We start from the raw sequence: 19,356 nt of genomic DNA on the forward strand, positions 1-19,356 counted from the left end.
TAGTTCAGCTCTCTTTGCACATTCGCACAAGCGACTGAGGCAGAGAGAACCAAAGGGTGCATGTCGGGAAAAGGGTGCAGATGCTTCTTCTTGCTCTCCCGCCCCGTACCCCATGTATGCCAACCCGGCCTGGCCAAAACAAGTCAATAAAACGAAAAGGAGTCAAATTAACCTGACTGGAAAACAAAGGGATGACCTGGGGCAGAAGTCACAACATGGAGGGATGTGACTGAGCGTTGACTCAAAGGCTGGAGTCGGAAATTGTTAAGACAAAAAACTGCTACTTTTAACAACAGAACCCTTTCCTGTCATTTACTGACTAATCCGGGAATCCTGTCAGTTAATGGGAAATATTTCTGAAATCCTAGTGAATGAATGAATGACAAAAGGCACCACATATTTCCAAATGTTTTAGTGATTTGACACAAAACACAAACATTCTGCAAACTCAATTTTTTATGTTATATAAGGTGTTGGTGTCAATAAATGTTTAGTCTTTATTCCAAAAATGACATTGACGAATTGTCCAAGTACAATTTATGAGATATTTGTCTCTGGTCTGCAGCATCCATCAACCCGCTGTTTTACTGCCTGTTTAAATAAAACTTGTGGTTGTCTTGTACCCTCCAACAGCCAGCATTACCCTGGTAACGTGTTCCCTAGATATGGATTTGTTGATATTTTTTTCCATCAGGCAATATGACACAATTGCACTGAATGACCTGTACGATATGTTTTAGTCAATTCACATGTATCATTCATATCATTCATTTGAGCACATTGTAAAAGGATTTCATGAACACTTTATTGTATTGTAAAATATATGTTCACATTTGAAACGTGACAGAAGCGCCAAAGTGACTAAAGTGTCAGAGCATTTCCATGAAGTCAGTTGTAAAAGAACTTAAATAAAAGCTTTTAAATGGCTAAGAAAATACTGACTAATTGTGCTGATGTCATTTTAGCTGTAAATTACATTTTTCCTCCAAAATAACAGACTAAAAATAAGTTTAATGACTGTCACAGAGAAGCAAATAAGGCATCATTCATGTCTTGCCGTTGGAAAAAAAATTGCCGTCACTTGGTAATTTGAACCAAATGTCGAGATATATGACTTTTTAAGGAATACTGGCCTGCGCTACACCCACTCTCTCCAAACAGCTGCTGTCTGGACCTGGGCTGCAGTTGCTGGAAGTGCTGACCGACCCTGACACTGACGCTCCTGATGCTGAATGATTTAGGGTGGAGGAAGGGTGCCAGGCATTTGGGTGGATAGAGTGAGCTCTGCGCTCCTGAAAACTTGAGAGATGAACAAAGCACGTCTGATAACTACGTGTGGTGAAGGAATTCGGGCCTAATCACCGCCAAAGGGTCTGGATCAGCATGAAATTAGAAAGTAGTCCGATGGCCTGGAATGAAGACCAGGTGACTTCTGCACTCTGGAATGAGATTTCAAGCATCTCCATGATCAATGGAGAGATGTGACCCATGGACTGCTCCTGTTTTTAACATTTACATACATTTACATTTACAGCATTTATCAGACGCCCGTATCCAGAGCGACTTACAATCAGTAGTTACGGGGACAGTCCCCCCCCCCTGGAGCAACTTAGGGTTAAGTGTCTTGCTCAGGGACACAATGGTAGTAAGTGGGATTTGAACCTGGGTCTTCTGGTTCATAGGCCAGTGTGTTACCCACTAGGTCCATTCCGAGGTCCAATCTCCAAAAGAAACGAATGCAAAATGTGAGTTAAATCTCTTGTCTGGAGATTTGGACCAATTGTGTGAGAGCATCAAAAACTTGCCCTCTCACAGCTGGTTCTGATAAGCGCCTTCATGAAGAATGCTGCACCAGGCTCAGGATGAGAGTGGCTGCTTTCATGAGGCCGGTACTTTCCTGGGGATAAGGTCTGAATTACGATGACACACACCAAAAATACATCACGGGGTTTTTCTTTGAGGGTTGGTACAAGGGTAAAATGTGGCACCATCATTTTTTTACCGTGACCTTGATTATCAGTAAAAGAGTTGTGGGAAGTGTGATCTTGTGTGAACTGGAAAAGCCTTTAAAAACCTCTGAAAGCTGCCCAAAGCACGTCACCAAGGTTCATTTTTATCTCTGAAGGTGTGTGAACATGAACAGCTGTTTTTTCACATTTTCCATCCTTCAGCACAGGCCATTATGGTCATTATGGTCATTTGAGTCATTTCTAAAAAAGCCTAGAAAGACTCGATGCTAGGGGATGCTAGCAAACTGTATGTGTCTTCCACTTCCAAGAGTGACACGTGTGTGGAAGATAATTTATCTTGATGATTTATCTGTCAGAATGTCAGGCAGCTGTACATCATATGTGTTCTGCAATGCAGTGAAGATATAGATCATTTTCAGACATGCTGTTTCTATCACTCCTCTGATTACATTGTGTTCAGGCCGCTTTTGAGCCGCTGCATAAATCACAATGCAAGGGAGGTGTTCGGCTAATATCACGTTCTCTGTTTTGACAATCAGAACCCTTGCTGTGTGTGTAGAGAAGGTTTCATGTGGTTTATTGCTTATGTAGTGATTTGAAAAACAGGCCAGCTCTTCTCAGGGTTAATTCAGAGCATTTTAAAGTGGAAATCTATGTAGATTTGACTTAATTCTAGGTAATCATTCTTAATTCTATGTTAATTGCCAACTGCCGTTTTGTTGGTTAGAAATTTTGTGGACGGGTCATTCCTGGGTTCCCAGTGCATCCACTATAAGTTTGGTAGGAAGAGGTGGCCACAGGAGGGCAGCACAAGACCACTTAGACAGGTCACCGAGCTGTCAGTTACACGTTACACTGGTCAAAAGATTAACATGGAAAAGGAGGTACACTCAATGTTGCAGGACAGGGAAAGCGTTAAGTCTCAAGTTACAAACTGCAAATGTACCCGCATGTCCCTCTCAACTTCAGATGGAACTTCGTGAGTGTTTATACATTTGGAGATATAAGCACTGTGGGATTTGGGAGCGTTGCGAGCCAGTGGAAAAATGAACGCCGGGCTCATCCGCACACATGAACAGTCATATTTTTTATTTTCGCTGGATGAATCATTTGGCTGCACAAATGGATTAATGGAAACGATTATTCCCAGGGGAATTCCGAGACAGAAGCCGAGTGTCCCGTTTTCTAGCACAAATAATTGTCCAGACGAGCTCAGTGATGAATTGGCATCATAATTCAGGCCGGTCTCGCCCCTGTGGCAGCCGCTGAGACGCTCCACGGCTATGCAGTCTACAGCCAGTCACAGAGACCAACTCAGAGTAAAAGCAGCTTTGCGGTTGCTCCTCTGTCCTCCGTTCAACTGGTTTCCTCCACAGTTTCCGAGACAGGAGCGAGCTGGTGAAGGAGGAGCCCGTCCTGTGCTACCACGTGCACTCCAGCTTTGGAACAGCACAGCACCTCGCAGCAGCAGTAGCAACAGCAGCATTTACCGTCACCCACTCACCTCACAGCGGGACAGAAAGGGAGAGGAGTCTGACTATCTATTTATATCTGTCCCCGTTACTCGTGGTCTCACATCGGTGCTGGGGGGATTTGTCTTGAGAACAGCGGTCTGAAGTGTTCTGATTGCGCCGCTGCATGACCGTGCCAAAGGTAAGTAATATGGGTGAGGGTCTGATTTGTGTGGAGAGTGCTGGTTGGTGATGGTTGTTGATGAATGTAGGGGACAAAAAGAAAGCAAAAGGGGTTAAAACGTGAAATCTGTGTTGGTCAAAAAAACACAGACAATCAGTTTATTTAGGCACCACTATGCTGCCTGGCAACTCTCAGCGAGTATGAAAATCTATGAAAATCTCACAGTGCATTAAAAAGAGAACTCGCCTGCCATCTCTTGACGTTCGGACCAATATATATTGCAGATGGCTGCATGGAATATGCATTTTCTGCACGCTGGATCGGTTTTGCATGGCACTTTGCACATGCTATTTGCCAGTGGACCTGCAGTATCGAATGAAAATGTGATTAGTTTAGGGGAAGAGAGAAGAGGAAGGACATGTGCATTGCGGAGATGAGGAAGCAGGTGTGTTTGGCTTGTGTAATGTTATCCACAGTCACATCTGTGAGGGTGAAATATGATGCTCGTGTTCCCCAACAGAAGAATATGATGATATAGTACTAATAGAAGATGACCTGGGGTCAGTGTTACCAGCCTGAAGGTGATGTAGCGTGCAATTAAGACCATTTTTTTACGTAAAATGCCACTAGATGAAGCGATAAAGAAAAAAGCAGCGTCCTGCTAAGTTCTCCATTAAAATGATTGCAGCAAAGACATCAGGAAGTAAACTGAGCCAGTCGGTTCCCATTGTGTCTCAGTCCCAAATGGCCCTCATCATTCAGTAGCAGGGTGGGCTTAAAATGAGAGGAGGAAACACAAGGGCCTGAACCAGGAAATTGCAGCTAACAATGGCATGACATAAGCCAGGAAATGCACCTGACTGATCTCAACTGGCAAAGTGTTTCTTCTAATGTGTGTGCATATTTGCTGGTGTGTATCAAATAATTATTCCCTCAGAAGGGTTCATTCTGCAAACCCCAGTCATTCATTCAATCGATGGAGATATTTCATTTAATGATCACTGCATCGTTTGCAAATCATGCATTTAGAATGCAAACTTTCTAACTATTAAACACATTACTTAGCATAGAAAACGACCGTGAACTGAATTTTGGGGTTTTACTGGAAGAATGACAACTATTTGACGGCAGTGCGTCAACATTAAGTTCATTAAAATTCATTTCTATGAAAGAATCCCCTGCATGGCATCATTCCTCAGACACATGCCTCGGTCAACCATATTCATACACAAGCACAAGAAATACTGGGATAAAGGTCATGTTCTGCATGGGTGGTAGTAGCCTAGTGGGTAACACACTAACCTATGAACTACAAGACCCAGGTTCAAATCCCGCTTAGTACCATTGTGTCCCTCCAGGGAGACTGTCCCTGTAACTACTGATTGTAAGTCACTCTGGATAAGGGCGTCTGATAAAATACTGTAAATGTAAATGTTCTGCTATTAGTACACTGAAAAAAGTAAACCAAAGCTGTCATGGGTTTAATGTGTTTTTCTCATTCAAGTAGATATGCTATTTTAAACTAAAGAGGGTAAAAAGCTTTTTTTACACTACTATAATGATACTTACACCAGGTTTGTTTGGTTTATATACATCAATAAATCAAACTTGACACTGAAAAAAGTTCATGTTCTACTATGAGAACAGTACACGATCTGTACATTTTTCAACTACACAAAGCCAAGTTCCCCACTTGTGGGACTAAAAAAAGAATCTTATCGTATATTCCATCACCACATCTCAGTTCTCTCAGAAGCGATTGTGTTGTTACAGGAGAAAGCAGGTCTACATTGGTCCCAGCTTCAGAGAGCAAAAAATAGAACACAAGGACATGCTGACTGCAAACCTGGAAAGTGACTCCAAATACACACATTTTATAGCACAACCATGAGAGAGAGAGAAAGACATCAGCAATCACATCTATGGGGAAACATCTGATCGAACGCTCTGCACCCTGTCGTTTTCCAAAAAGGCTTGTGGGTACAAACAGCTGTTATTGTCCACAATTTCATTTGTCAAGACCGGAGGCGAGAGAGAAAAGGCATCATTCTCTATAGAGATACAGAGTGTCTTGTAAATCCTCTTTGCCTGTTGGGTTTGTGTGCAGAATATAGGGCAGCAGATTATAATTTGGCTGCAACGTTCAGAGTTTATATCTCCATCCGACACGTTCCGCTCTGCTTTCCTTTATCTCTGACAGCAACAGAGAGGGAGTGAAGTTTCTCTCATGCAGTCCTCCTAGGATCACATCAAACAACCAACAAGAAAAAAGAAACAAGGCAAAAACACAATGACTGAATTCTGTGCATGTCGACAGGGTGTGTCAGGAAACTTTCTGCTCCTGGAATAGGAAAGTGACTAAGGGTGGGGAGGATGGAAAGAGTCCCCTGACGTCTCCCAGAGTCTGGTCTTGACCCCTAGCAACTCAAGCAGATCTACGCACCATGACACTGTCCATTCTAATCACATTCTGCTTAAATAGAGGTCTGTGAGACTCAATTCCGCTTCAGTGAAGGCTAATTGATGTTGATGGCTGGAGCACTGGCACCCTGAAATGAGCTGAAGTTGCCCTATGTTCCCCTTACATATGACCCCCACCCCATTCAGTAGACTGGTGGCTGCTCTCATTTAAAAGAGGCATTAAGGACTAAAGCCAGGACTAGGACTGAGTCAGATTTCGTTCATCAACATAAATAAAATAATGACACCCCAAAAACTTTTCTAATCTGTATGCAGAAGATATTACAGAATAATTGTAATTACCCTCTCTGAAAACAAGTATCACCATTATGTCTGGTATTCAAGAGTATTAAACAAATTTAGGATTCAAACATATTTCTAATTAATGCTGTTAATATATGTAACAAATCAATTACACATATTTTTAAAAAACGAATCATGATTAATTATTAAGACTAACAATTATGCTTATAATGCATGCATATGCTTTAATGCATATTTTTAACTGACACATGTACAAAAGAGGCTTCCATAAGTGACAGGGAGATGACATGATTTTTAAAAAACACATTAAGATTGTCCTTTGCATCCGTCTCATAGGTCAGACCCCAAACAACCATATTCCTAATACTATTTATTATTGACTTCCAACTACTCAAAGATTCTGCAGGCAAGACCTTTAACACGGTAGCTGTGAATATTAACCAGAGACATGCACACAACAAATAAAAGTTTTATTTGGAGAGGCGAGGCTATGAAGAAATACTTCAATTGTTTGGTCTTGCGTTTGCCCCTAGATGTCATGGCGCCCGACATACAGGAGTTCCAAGTTCCGAAATGTCTATGGAAAAGCTGACAACAGGGAAGAGTGTTTTGATGGTATTCCAATAACTAGAAGCGTTCACGACAGCCAGTTCTGTGCCGTCAACCCCAAGTTTCTAGCCATCGTCACAGAAAGTGCAGGAGGAGGATCATTCCTTGTCATTCCAGTCTCCAAGGTAAGGCCTTTATTGCTGTAGCACATGATCCATGTGCTGTATATTATTTGTTTTAATATTAGTCCGTGGTTTCTACATGATAACTACACTTAATGCTTTGTCTGATTTGACAGATTTGTTGGCTGGGTTTAGTTCTTTCTGAATTTGTTCTCCGTGTGCTCATTTGGGTTTGCTTCAGGTTGTTTGGTTTCCTCCTACAGTCCAAAGACATGTGAGTGAGTGAGTGAGTGAGTGAGTGAGTGAGTGAGTGAGTGAGTGAGTGAGTGAGTGAGTGAATGAGTGAGTGTGTGGGTGCATGTTCCCCCCTGCAGTACAGGGTCACTAAAACTGAGGCTAGTATAGATTATGTATGATTTGATGGGAATAAAAAAATGAACAGGCAGTCGGGAATACAATTCTTGCAAATAATGTTTAAATTTAAATTAATTGTTGTTGGACTCTAATGCACACATAATAGCTAATTGCACGTGACCCCATTACATCAGCACATCATCACATGTTTAACATTTTGAAAATGGGCATTGGTCAGAGAAGGATAGCAACTTCTGTAAAGCGTCATTGCTGTTGACGCTTCACGCTATACTGAAGAAAGTCTCTTGTTAGGGTTCCGATAAAAGTGACTTTTCAGGGACAGGCCAGTGTGACAAGTACATATGGGCTGGGCAATGATCAGTTTCTTCTGCTTTTCCTCAACTCACTCTTGTATCAGACCTGAAAGAAAATGGAAAATGTTAGGTCATATAGTATTCCATATTGAGCTGTTTATTTTCTGTTTTACAGTTGTCATTAATAATGTTTGTGCTGTACCCCCCCCCCCCCCCCCCCTTAAGAAAAATGGGGATGTGGCCATACATAAGGGAGAACATCAGACTATAGGTGAATATATATGCAGGTTGCATACAGGTGGACAACAAGACACACAGGACTAGGAGGTAATGTCACTCATAAAGGAGTAGGGGGCAAACTAGACGCGGATGACACAAATTGAACAAGTCCCTTCACTGTCTTGTAGTTATAGGAAATGAGAGAAGATAATGGGAAATACGTGTAAGACAGAACATTGAAACCACTTGATGGTTACATTTTAGACATGGACTCCTCTGAATGTGACATATGGTATTTACCAGCCATCCTGATCAAGAGATTCGTTGTCCAGGAAGGTGGAACACCCAATTTTTCTGTTTTGGCAAGGTGTATTCATCTGCTGAAATAGTGTGCTGCCATGTAACTGGCCTCCAACATTCCTTAGGTAGGTGTTATATCTCAAAGGAACACCTACATGAATGCACGACCCAGATTTACCTAGTAGATTATTATCCAGTTCCTCAGTACCATTTGCCAACATGTCTCAGAGTGAATCCTGCCATCTCATTCCCAGTGAAGACAAAATAAGCACACCCAGAACGGGGATGCTTAAAAGAGGGGCATCATGATAGTGTAGAATAACCTACAAAACACATGCACCACTTAGTGGACAGTCAGACACACTACAGCATTTCTATGACTTTTTTTTTTATTTAATAAATAAATAAATAAAATAACACATTTTTCTTTCAGTCTGGTCGAATTGACCCCCACTACCCCAAAGTATGTGGTCACCAGGGCAATGTTTTGGATATCAAATGGAACCCATTTATGGACCATGTCATTGCCTCTTGCTCAGAAGACTGTTCAGTAAGTTGTACAGGTTCATGTAACCCATGCTGTTTGGTTCTCACACCTTTCATGGCTTTCATTGTGAGTATTTTCTTGCCTTCCCTGAGTTAGGAAATTCAGTATCGTGAGTAGAGCGATGATGCAGATTTTTTCGGACGTAGGTGAGAATATGGGAGATTCCGGAGGGTGGACTCAGACGAAACATGACTGCATCTGCACTGGAGCTGCATGGACACACCCGACGGGTGGGGCTAATTGAGTGGCACCCCACATGCAGTGGGCTCCTCTTCAGTGCTGGATACGACAACAAGGTAATGAAAGACCCTCCCTTCAAATTACATAAATTTTTTCCTCAGCCACAAATATTATTTTTTTCTCCATTGCTTTTCAAGATATTCCTGTGGAATTTAGAAATTGGGGGACCTGTGAAGAGGATTGATTGTCACTCAGAAGTTATTCTCTGCATCTCCTTGAATGCAGACGGAACCCTGTTGGCCACCACATGCAAAGACAACCGGCTCCGTTTGATTGAACCTCGTTCAGGCAAAGTGCTACAAGTGAGATACACAAACTGGTGTATGACGCATCACCCACGTTATGAAGAATAAACTCTAAACTAGCAAAAGAAAACACCATGTTCTTGAAAAAAATAATGATATAAAATATGGGAAATGATCTACCATCTATCTAAAGGAGGCAGACTGCAAGAACCACAGGGTAAACAGAGTGGTGTTTCTAGGCAACACAAGACGTCTGATCACTACAGGAGTCTCGCAATGGAACACCAGGCAGGTTGCATTGTGGGATCAGGTACAGTGACCAATAATTTTATTATCGTGATGGCCATCAGGGCATACATAGATCCATGACAGATCTTCTGACCTGATGGTTCTCTGCTGTTTTATTCTTTAAAGGACGACTTAACAAGGCCCATCACTGAAGAGGAGATAGACGGACTCTCAGGATTGCTCTTCCCCTTTTATGATGCTGACACACACATGCTCTACTTAGCGGGCAAAGTAAGTATAACTGTACTAATAATAAATGTATCATTTTTTCCAGGGTATTATGAGTATTGTGTTATAGATCATACATTGACTGAAATTGTCTTTCCAATCTTTGCAGGGAGATGGTAACATCAGATACTATGAGATACATAAAGAGAAGCCATACCTCCAATATCTCATGGAGTTCAGGTCTCCTTCCCCACAGAAAGGACTAGGCAAGTGTCCCGCAAATGTATTCTCTATAAACTGTATTCAGATTAGTAGTGTATTGTTTTTTGGCCAAATAATGTTATGTCTGTGATGCAGTGCTTCATTTTAGCTTATTTTTACAATGTTATTGTACCTTATTCTAGGAGTAATGCCAAAACGTGGCCTGGATGTGGGTGCATGTGAAGTCTTTCGTTTTTACAAACTGGTGACTTTGAGAGGTCTAGTTGAGCCAGTTTCCATGATTGTGCCACGAAGGGTAAGAACCATAGATAGGTAAATGGATAGAGAGATTGCTACTGTTGAACATTGAACAGTGCTATTTCGTAGCTTTTGGAACATTTTGTAATATAAAAGGCATTTTTAGGCTTGCTTTATATCAAATATAGTAAAATATTGGTTGGGCAAAAATATTAGGCCAATGTGAATATTTGCTTTCATAACAGGCCTACAATAATGAACCAATCAGCTTTGAAACCAGACCTGTGCAGTCATTTTGCATCCTACATCTTGCATCACCATATAAAGACTCCAAGGATCAGGGCACTTAAACACATGAGAGAATCTACTGTTACTCACCGTGCCAAAGACAAAGGAAACAAATTTGGAGCTCAGAAAGAAGACAGAAGAGGCTCATGCTAAGGTGGAAGGCTACACTGCCATCTCCAAGCAATTCATAGTTCTAAAACTGCTGTAGGTTGCATGATTGGCAAGTTCAAGGAGACAAATTCTGTAAGAAGCGAACCTGGCTGTGGCTGTAAGCACAAGATTTTGAGAACTTTGGAGAGGTAAATAGCCAAAGATGTTGGCAAGGACCCCCGGACATCTGCCAAGATGATAGTTGCAGACCTGGACTCTTCAGGAGTTAGTGTTTCAAGGAACCCAGTTGTGAGGGCTCTACGTCATGGTGGACTGCTTTCCAAGAACCCCTTGGATGTTGCTAATGTTTGGCGAAGAAATGGAGAAACCTTCATCCCCCAGTTAAACATTGTGATGTTTTACAGCCTCAGGCGGGAGACCTGCTCATGTCCCTGGCATCATGAAAAAAGAAAATTGTTGACATTTTGAGGGAGAATATGCTAATATCTGCTCGTAGTGAAGGGTTGGGTCATTGCTGTGTCTTCCGAAAAGACTATGACCTAAAGCACACATCGAAGTTAGTCCAACAGTTCCTCGAGGATATCAAAACCAGGATCCTGGAGTGGCCCGCACGGAGCCCAGACCTCAATGCTACCAAGAATCTGTGGCTGGAGCTCAAAGTGAATGTCCATGCTCAGAAACCATGCAATTTGGACATTCTAGAACAATTTGCAGTGGAAGAATCCCTCAGCAGGCCTGTGCCAACTTAGTAAAGAACTCTCAGAAGGTCACACTACTTACTATTAATGGCCAGGGCTACTAATTGTGGATGTCTCATTTTTGCATATCCTGGTTAAACCTTGTTGTTTATAGTATTTGTATACAAAGTAACAAACTTTTTAATGGTCATTTTGGTCAAGCGTTTTGCCTAATTTCATAACGGGCGCTAATACTTTTGGCCTCTAATATCTAATAACTGTAGATATTAGTCATGGCTTGTCATGTCTTTTTAAAGTCTGAGACATATCAGGAGGACATCTACCCAATGACACCAGGCACAGAGCCTGCAGTCTCCCCAGACGAGTGGCTGAGTGGAATAAACCGAGGTGAGGTCTGCGTCGTTGTTTCCTCAGCTTCCTCATTTGCTTACTTTACACGACACCCATTCATCTTTGTCCGGGCAGCGCCTGTGTTGATGTCACTAAAAGGAAGCTATAAAAGACCTGACCAGAAAGCCCTTAGGGCTTCAAAGAGGGAAAGAAGAGCAATGGTGGTCCACGGAATTGACCTACTGGAGAACATTCAACCAAAGAGAGACAGTGAGGTGACTGTGTGCCAACAAAATCACTCTAATACAGTGATATTACAATTGCTTTAACACAATTTTTTAATGCATGGCTCTTGTATTGATCCTTGAAGAATCACACAATAGCACTTTGAGGGTTTGGGGTTGTGGTGTATTATCTGAATAACATGATCATAAGCAAAGCATGATGTCGGTCAGGAGCAAGTTAAAAAGTCTGGTGAATTCACTTTCTCATAGATTAATTCTGTTTACCTTCAAAGCTTCTGAAACTGTTCTTCAGACAACAGGATGAGCTGAAGAGACTGAGAGAAGAGCTTAACCACAGAGACACAAGAATCACACAGCTTGAGCTGGAGCTCAAAAACCTAAAGAACGACTGCAACTCACGGCCCAGTTGTTTGCGCTGTGGATCTCCCATGTCCACCAGCAGGCCACAGCCTCCCAGCATCTCATAGAAAACAGTGTACAGCACAAAAGATCCTTTCCAGGAATAATCATAGTTGCAGACATCTTGTGAGGCCACTTCAAAACTACATGAATGTAGAATAAAGCCAAAATCGGTCTTCCTTGATATTACAGTGCACATTTCAGATGTCAAAGCTATTGTGGTATCAGTTTCAAAAATCAGTGTGTCTTTATATTAGGAACTGAACAGCTATCCACATTATTTCCTCAATTCAAAATTGTCTTAGGAGTATTTAGACCACTAAGGAAAGGATGTTGGAGAACCCCATTGTGGAGAACACTGAGGGTAGCTGGCTATGATCTTAATCAAAGCCGATTACAATTAATCTCAATTTCAGATTTTATTACAGTTAAAGGTTACAACTGAATTTAATAATCAAAAATGTCTACCATTATCAAAAGAGCATAGAAAATGTTTTGGTCACTATTTACAAAAAAAAAACCCACACAGAGACTATTCAAGCATAGGTAAGAATTATACATCTGATAATGGTAGACATTCTGACAAACCAAAAAGGTTCTTAAGGGATCTTACACACACATATTCATTACACACAGGAAGGATTCCCGCTCTGTGCCTAAATGGCACATACAATGACAAAACAGTAAAATCTTTTACTCTGTAAAATAAAACACACAAAAAAAGAGAGGAAAAAAAAAAAACAAAGAGGGCAGGCTGGTATGTGAGATTATCAAAAAGCAGTAGTCATCAAAATAGTCTGACATGCACTGAAAGGCTTTGGGTCATTTTTTTTTTCCTCCTCTATTGTAAAAAGACAGTTCATTGGGTTATCTGTATTTGTGTCTTTGTACACACGTCTGCATCCATAACACAGTGACATTTCTTAAGTAAGGGAGCCGCTTCCATTACAAAAGTATAAGCGTGGTCTATATCACATAGTTTACAGAGGAAAATAATTATAACAATAATAATAATAATAAAAAAAAAGAACAGAAAAAAACCTCCACACCCGATCTAATCTTTACTTCAGCCCAACCCACCCCACCTTTGACCTCACTGCTTAGAAAACATTATCAGTTAAAAAGGACAGCAGAGGAATCAGTCTAATCCTCCTCATCGTCCTCTTCATCCTCATCACCATCATCTTCTGGGTCTCTTTTCCTCTTCTGCCCTCGTTCCTCCTCTGATGACACAAAAAAGGACAGTCAGTGGATCTATATTAACATACACACGTGCGCCTGCAGCAGTGCACCAGAACACAATGTGCATTCCATAGGCCTTGGTAAATACTTTCTATTTATAGTTTTTCTTCTGAATTCAGACAGACAATTTTATTACTCCTTCAAGAGGGGAAAAACGTGAGTGAGGGTGATTTGAATGGCTGCTGCCATCCCTCTTCACATCAGTAATAATAATAAAGGTATGTAAAATCCAGCCCAGAGGCCAAATGTTGCTTGCAGAAACATTCTAGATTGAGACTGATGAGTTGGACAGTCTTTCTTCTCATGGAATTAATTAATGCAGTTTTAACACCCAAAACAATATATTACATTTAAACTATAATACACTTAGTACAGCTGCAACTAGCTGCACATAAAGTGCTCTTCCCACATGCTTTCATTCAAGGTAAAAAATAAATACATTTTAAAAAAATCATGAGCTGTAGGTTTTCTTCTTTTGTACTTTTGATTAGCAAAGAGCCATGTTGCCAGGTATTTGGTGTTCATGCCAGTGTGTAAATAAAAACTACATTTGCAAATACATGTTGCAGTGTGCTTGATTCCCTACTGTTCAAATTACATTTACACAACCACACACTAATTAAGTCAGTAAAAAATTAACACTGCACTTCCTAAAGATGAAAATATAGTTTTGATTAATCCTATAAGTGATAGAGATAAAGGAAAATCCTTCTCACCATATTCATCTTCCTCGCCTTCATTTAGTTCTTCCTCTTCCTCCTACAAAGCCAGATAATATTACATTACATTAGCAAAAAACTGCAATGTCCTTGAACCGTGAACTCAGTTAAGACCAGGTCTGTTACCACAGGCCTACCTCTCCACTTAAATCCTCCTCCTCTTCTTCTCCACCTTCTTCCTCATCCTCCTCTTCCTCTACCTCTTCATCATCATCTTCTTCATCCCCAGGGGCAGCATCTTCATCATATTCCTCCTCATCAGCTCCTTGACAGGGAATTACACAATTTACTTAAATTATGATAATAAACGATTAATAACTGCAACATGGAGGTAGTATTTTAGGATTTGTGCTCTGGTTCATTCTCATAAGCATTTAACATACCATCTTCCTCATCTTCATCATCATCATCTAGGCCTTCCACATAAGCTTCTGCATCAGAGTCCGGTGCTTCTTTGTCCTCTTTGTCATAGCCATCAAGGTACGTCAACTGAGGCAGCAACTTAAACACGTTCTCCCGGTAGTCATTCAGGTTTGTCACCTCACAGTTGAACAAGTCTAAACTCTTCAGGTTTTCCAATTTTTTCTGAAAATGAAAGGTCCCGGGTTAGATTTAAACAGACATGTCTAATCTCATTGCTGACTGCACTTCCTGTGACTCACCAGAGGTTCTATGGTGCTGAGGTCCTTGATTTTGTTGCCACTGAGGTTGAGGTGTGTAAGATTTGGACATCTCTCTGAAAGAACTTCCAGTCCTCCTGAGATTCGGTTGTCACTCAGTTCAAGCTGGAAGAAGTTAACAAGTTAATAAGATTTCACCAGGATTTCACTTCAGGTCAGCATAACATGCTTAACGTACAAATAAAAACAAACCTTCTTAAGCTTGTTTAACTTGGGCAAGTTTGCAACTGATGTTAAGCCAACGTTAATTGTGCTTAAAAATTCCAGTTCTTCAAATTCATCTGTGAGGCCCTCAATTTTCCCTTCATTCGACCGACAGTTATCCAGAACGAGCTCTTTAACCTGGAACAAAATAATGCACAGTTAACCTGACATATTAAGTGGATGCTCAGAATTTGGGAATTTACTGGCTAAGTGAAGCAAACTGGTGTAAAGTCTTGCATATTTTTTCTGCCAAGAAATATATTGCAATACAGTACAATTACATTCAAGATATGTCGGCCTGATCTGGCATGCAATGAAGCAGTAGTCAAGATGGCAAGTCCTCTTGATGAGGAAATGCGTGGTACATATGAAAGACGCTGCACTGGAATGTCCCAAGCGTTAAATTTGAGACAATTCACTTTCAATCTTTGACTCACGAGTGTTGCTTGCAAAACGGATGCACCAGGCAGCTCCCCAATGACATATGCAAATTAACCAACCATGGGTTTAAAACAAGCAGAAACATGGAGAACGGGTCGAGTCACAGCATTTAGTACAATCTCTAATAAAACCCGACTACGTTTAATTTATTTATAAGAAAAACCCTGAGACATAACCGACGCGATTTTTTTTTTTTTTTTGCATTGATTTTTGCTACAATTATAGAATATCAGATTCTCCCCCCTGGGCCGGAGACCAGATCTACGCGGAGTCTACGTTCAGGCTAGCGTCATGCATGCACTTAGCGGAGCAGACTCTCCAAGGTGACATCAACGCAATGCTCTCACTGATGCAATGCAGGCTCTGCTCCCACTCCCCGTGCGTGGAGCGCCCGGTTGACGTCGCGCGATGCGCCCGGCGCGTTACATAAAAGACCTGCGCCACGCAAAGAAAAAGAGAGAGAGAGAGAGAGAGAGAGAGAGAGAGAGAGAGAGAGAGAGAGAGAAAGAGAGAGAGACCGGAAAATATTCCTCCGCTTGATCAAACTTCACCGACACGAAACTCTGCGCTACTCAGTTCCAGCCGCCCCACCTCCGGGAGCAGCGGCTGGCGTGAAGTTTCCACGCAGCCCCGCGCGGAGCTTCGGAAACGTTAGGGCGAGACCACGCTGCCGGGCGCTCCGGTAACGTGGCGGCGTCTCTGCCTTATTTCCACCCGTGCATAGTCAAAATGGCCGACTCGCATCGATCTCCCGAGTGAGCGCGGTGGAGGGTGACCGGGGAGCTTTCAGCCCCACGCCGTACCCGCGCCACTCAAAAACACGCGCGCAAACTTCACAACTCGGCGACTAAACGCGCGTGATTAGCGGGCATTAACCCAGCCGTGCGAGCGCCGACCCTTTGGGGCGAAGGGCGGGCGACAAACCCGGCCGAGCGTCGTCGAACGCGAGGAAATTGTCGCACGGGTGAGTTGTGGAACGCGGGTGGAAACGTTCCGAGCGCACGGCGCGCTGCTTTCCCTCCCGCCCGACACACCTAGCACAGCCTTTGTTGGGTAACGTTAGCCGAGTGCTAAAATGGCGGCTCGCGGCGCAGCGCGTTAGCAAAGCTAATAACATTACGGGGGGGGGCGCCACGGCGCCGCGTCTTCGAACCCTTCATTCCGGCGAACGGTACGGAGCGGCGTGGGGGAAACTGCGGCGTTTAAAACGGGCAACTTGGCCAGAAATAATCGCGTGGCGCAAAAAAAAAAAAAAAAAACAGCGACCATGCCCGCAACGGGTCCTGGAGCCGCGGCTCCGCGACCGACGGCGGGCCGGCACCGGAGCGGGCGGGCGCGGAACGCCGGTCCAGCGGCGAGCGCCTGGGTGAACCGGGGAGGGGGAAGAAAAAAAAAAAAAAAAACACAACTCCGCCGAACACGCCGTGGACGCGGCTAACCAGTCACGCCGTGGCCGCGACAGACGTTCAGCGCGATGAAATATAACGTGGCTCCGATAAACAAGTGCGCAGTTAACGTGTTAATGTCGAGTTAAAATGCGGAGTTAAAACATTCTACGCGTAGCAACGTTGCAGAATATTGCCAAACAAGTACAAAAGCCTGACTTGCCAAGTTAATATTAGGAGCTCAATGCGACCCTTTTAATGCATATTACATTACCGCGCCCGGCGTTATAACGTGATCTCGCGCCAATTTGCGCGAATTCCGACATTGCAATTGGGCTGAAAGCAATAAATAAAAGATCAAGACGAAGTTAATAAGTGATTAAAGCCATTGTGCTCGAAGAGAGGTCGCCTCGGTCCGTGCAGTTCGGTGGGCTCCGTGAGAAAAGGGCGCGCACGGGATTAAAGTTACAAATATGGCTCCACGCAGATACCCTTGTTTACTTGAAATACGGAGCTCCGCGCCGCAATCGGCGCGTTTACGCAGCGTCGGGAGCTCTCCACCAGCGCGAAGTTGCTCGGCCCGGCGCACCGGGAAGGCGCACGAAGTGCCGCTCGCGATCCGACGAACAATCGCCGACTGCGTTTAAAAGTCCATTCAAGAACAAGAGACGTGAACTTCGCCGCCGTGCGCCCCCCGAACCCCCGAACCAGCGGCGGCGTCGGGCATAAAACGAGACGCTCCCGCCCCGGGAGGTTTGCCTTACGTCCGACGGAGTTCGGTTCCGCAGCTCTAGATGGATTCTTTTCTTCATATCCATTTTAAATGGACTCCCCACGCGGCGTGTCGATTAAGGGACGCTGGAACACTTGGACATGTAAAGCTCTATTCGCTCGGCTACCGCCTCTCAGACGCTATCCACACACTACCTACATCTCTTCGGGGGCTGGCGCGTGCGCGTGACCGCCACCCCCGGCGGCCAATCGCCGGGCGCGGATCGCGGGCAAGCGTCTCTTTTGAACGCCCAGCCTCCGTTTCTGGCCAATCGCGGGCCGGGGGGGGCGGGACTATCCGATTTCGTTCGGTTGAGAGAATGTATTTAAGACAAGCGGTCTCGTCTTATCCTCCCATCCAGTGAAGACTCTTGTGTCCGGTTAAATCGTTTCGATTAGGAACATACTAACACCGAAACAAGAGTGCCCCTCACCCTCTTTACTATGTACATGGACTCACCAACAACGGGTCTTTTACTTTAGAATTGTCTTCTCGTTTTGTACCAATTAACTATTTTGTGTGGATAGGTAGCCTCTAGACTGTCGTCCAACGTCGTGGGCAAAAGGCAACCGAGTGTCTTCTTCGGTTCCTGCAGCTGAAGTTTGGCAATAAACGCTGCATTGATGCCACCAACTGTGCCGGAGTGTGAAGAGGGGAGACAAAGTTCCCCATCGAGCTGTTTCACACACAAGCACAATCTAAATCAGTTATCGAAACTAGACAAGCCACCACGGTAAAATTAAGAAAAAGGAATGAATAATAGAGGACCAGGAGTATTTAGAAAGGATCCATTACTCACTGGAAAACACAAACACCCCTATATTAGTTTTAGCACAAAATGTTTCACATCCCACTTCACCTATAATATGTTTACCTTAATGTATTCCTGCTGTGACATCTCAATGCTACGTCATAATAAGTGGTTCACAAGAAATATTTGGCCATAGGTATATTATCTGATTTAGATTTTATTATGATAAACTCAATATTACAGCCAGACACACAACAGGTGAGGGCATTTAATTTTTTCCATACTGACAATATTATCAATATCAATGCTGTGACTATTCACAATTATCACAGTCTCCTCTAGCACCTACAGAGGGGGTCTGAGTAACACAGTTTAAGAACTAAGGCTCTAGATGCTTGAAAAACAGAAATGGAAATGTGCATGCTCGAAGTGGCCTAGTGGGTTACACTATGAACTTGGGTCAAACCTCACTTACTACTATTGTGTGCCTGAGCAAGACACCGACACTCCAGGGGGACTGTCCCTGTAACCACTGAGGTAAGGTGCTCTGGATAAGAGCATCTGATAAATGCCATGAATGTAAATGAATGAATGAATGTTTTTTTTTTTTAATCATATGTTCTGTGGAAAATGTATTTAAAAAAAAAAAACACAAAATGACCACCAGTGGATAATGGATAAGGCACTGGCCTCCTAAGCCAGGGATTCAGAGTCCCATCTGGGGTGATGAGTTTGTAAATTTCCCACTTGTGGAACTAATAAAGGATCATCTTATATTAAATTTGAGCAGCTGTTGGTGACTGAGTGGGCCAGTGAAAATAAGCAACAAGTAAAAAATCCAGCATCACAGCTTATGAGGCTTCAGCAGAACATTTAGCAAAGACAAAAAGTGTAGGTATTTGTTCTTGAATTTCTCCTCACTGGCCTTGAGGAACTGCTATCTACACATTATTGCTG

General features: G+C 43.0%; 2 protein-coding genes across 3 annotated transcripts; one reads left to right on the forward strand and one right to left on the reverse strand.

The window, feature by feature from the left end:
- The first annotated feature begins 3,237 nt into the window (after window positions 1-3,237).
- Window positions 3,238-12,802, forward strand: LOC114766526 (coronin-2B-like). Of its 2 annotated transcripts, XM_028957332.1 has the most exons (12): window positions 3,238-3,623; window positions 6,863-7,063; window positions 8,621-8,737; window positions 8,881-9,030; window positions 9,112-9,276; window positions 9,413-9,529; window positions 9,634-9,738; window positions 9,845-9,941; window positions 10,080-10,192; window positions 11,528-11,618; window positions 11,697-11,836; window positions 12,079-12,802. In XM_028957332.1, exons 1-12 carry the CDS (start codon window positions 3,609-3,611, stop codon window positions 12,271-12,273), a joined length of 1,506 nt encoding a protein of 501 aa, XP_028813165.1. In that variant the 5' UTR covers window positions 3,238-3,608; the 3' UTR covers window positions 12,274-12,802. The 2 variants fall into 2 exon arrangements, with proteins under 2 accessions (XP_028813165.1, XP_028813164.1); XM_028957331.1 differs by having other exon boundaries at window positions 11,528-11,836.
- anp32a (acidic (leucine-rich) nuclear phosphoprotein 32 family, member A) lies at window positions 12,610-17,820 on the reverse strand. The gene is made up of 7 exons (XM_028957334.1): window positions 17,641-17,820; window positions 15,039-15,188; window positions 14,829-14,951; window positions 14,550-14,751; window positions 14,304-14,431; window positions 14,164-14,206; window positions 12,610-13,428 (listed from the first exon to the last, which is right to left on the reverse strand). The coding sequence occupies exons 1-7, from the start codon at window positions 17,692-17,694 to the stop codon at window positions 13,349-13,351; spliced, it is 780 nt and encodes a 259-aa protein (XP_028813167.1). The 5' UTR covers window positions 17,695-17,820; the 3' UTR covers window positions 12,610-13,348.
- Between the last annotated feature and the right edge of the window lie 1,536 nt (window positions 17,821-19,356).

The sequence above is a fragment of the Denticeps clupeoides genome, chromosome 17 (assembly GCF_900700375.1).
Source record: "Denticeps clupeoides chromosome 17, fDenClu1.1, whole genome shotgun sequence".
Lineage (NCBI taxonomy): Eukaryota > Metazoa > Chordata > Actinopteri > Clupeiformes > Denticipitidae > Denticeps > Denticeps clupeoides.

Excerpts from the sequence above, each read along its gene's own strand:
- LOC114766526 (XM_028957331.1), top strand. Across the intron at positions 9,739-9,844 it reads TGCTCTACTTAGCGGGCAAA|GGAGATGGTAACATCAGATA; the intron begins GTAAGTATAACT and ends CAATCTTTGCAG. Across the intron at positions 10,193-11,527 it reads CCATGATTGTGCCACGAAGG|TCTGAGACATATCAGGAGGA; the intron begins GTAAGAACCATA and ends GTCTTTTTAAAG.
- anp32a (XM_028957334.1), bottom strand. The coding sequence starts at position 17,694 with ATGGATATGAAGAAAAGAATCCATCTAGAGCTGCGGAACCGAACTCCG. Across the intron at positions 14,952-15,038 it reads AGTTAAACAAGCTTAAGAAG|CTTGAACTGAGTGACAACCG; the intron begins GTTTGTTTTTAT and ends AACTTCTTCCAG. Across the intron at positions 14,207-14,303 it reads AGGAGGATTTAAGTGGAGAG|GAGGAAGAGGAAGAACTAAA; the intron begins GTAGGCCTGTGG and ends CTGGCTTTGTAG.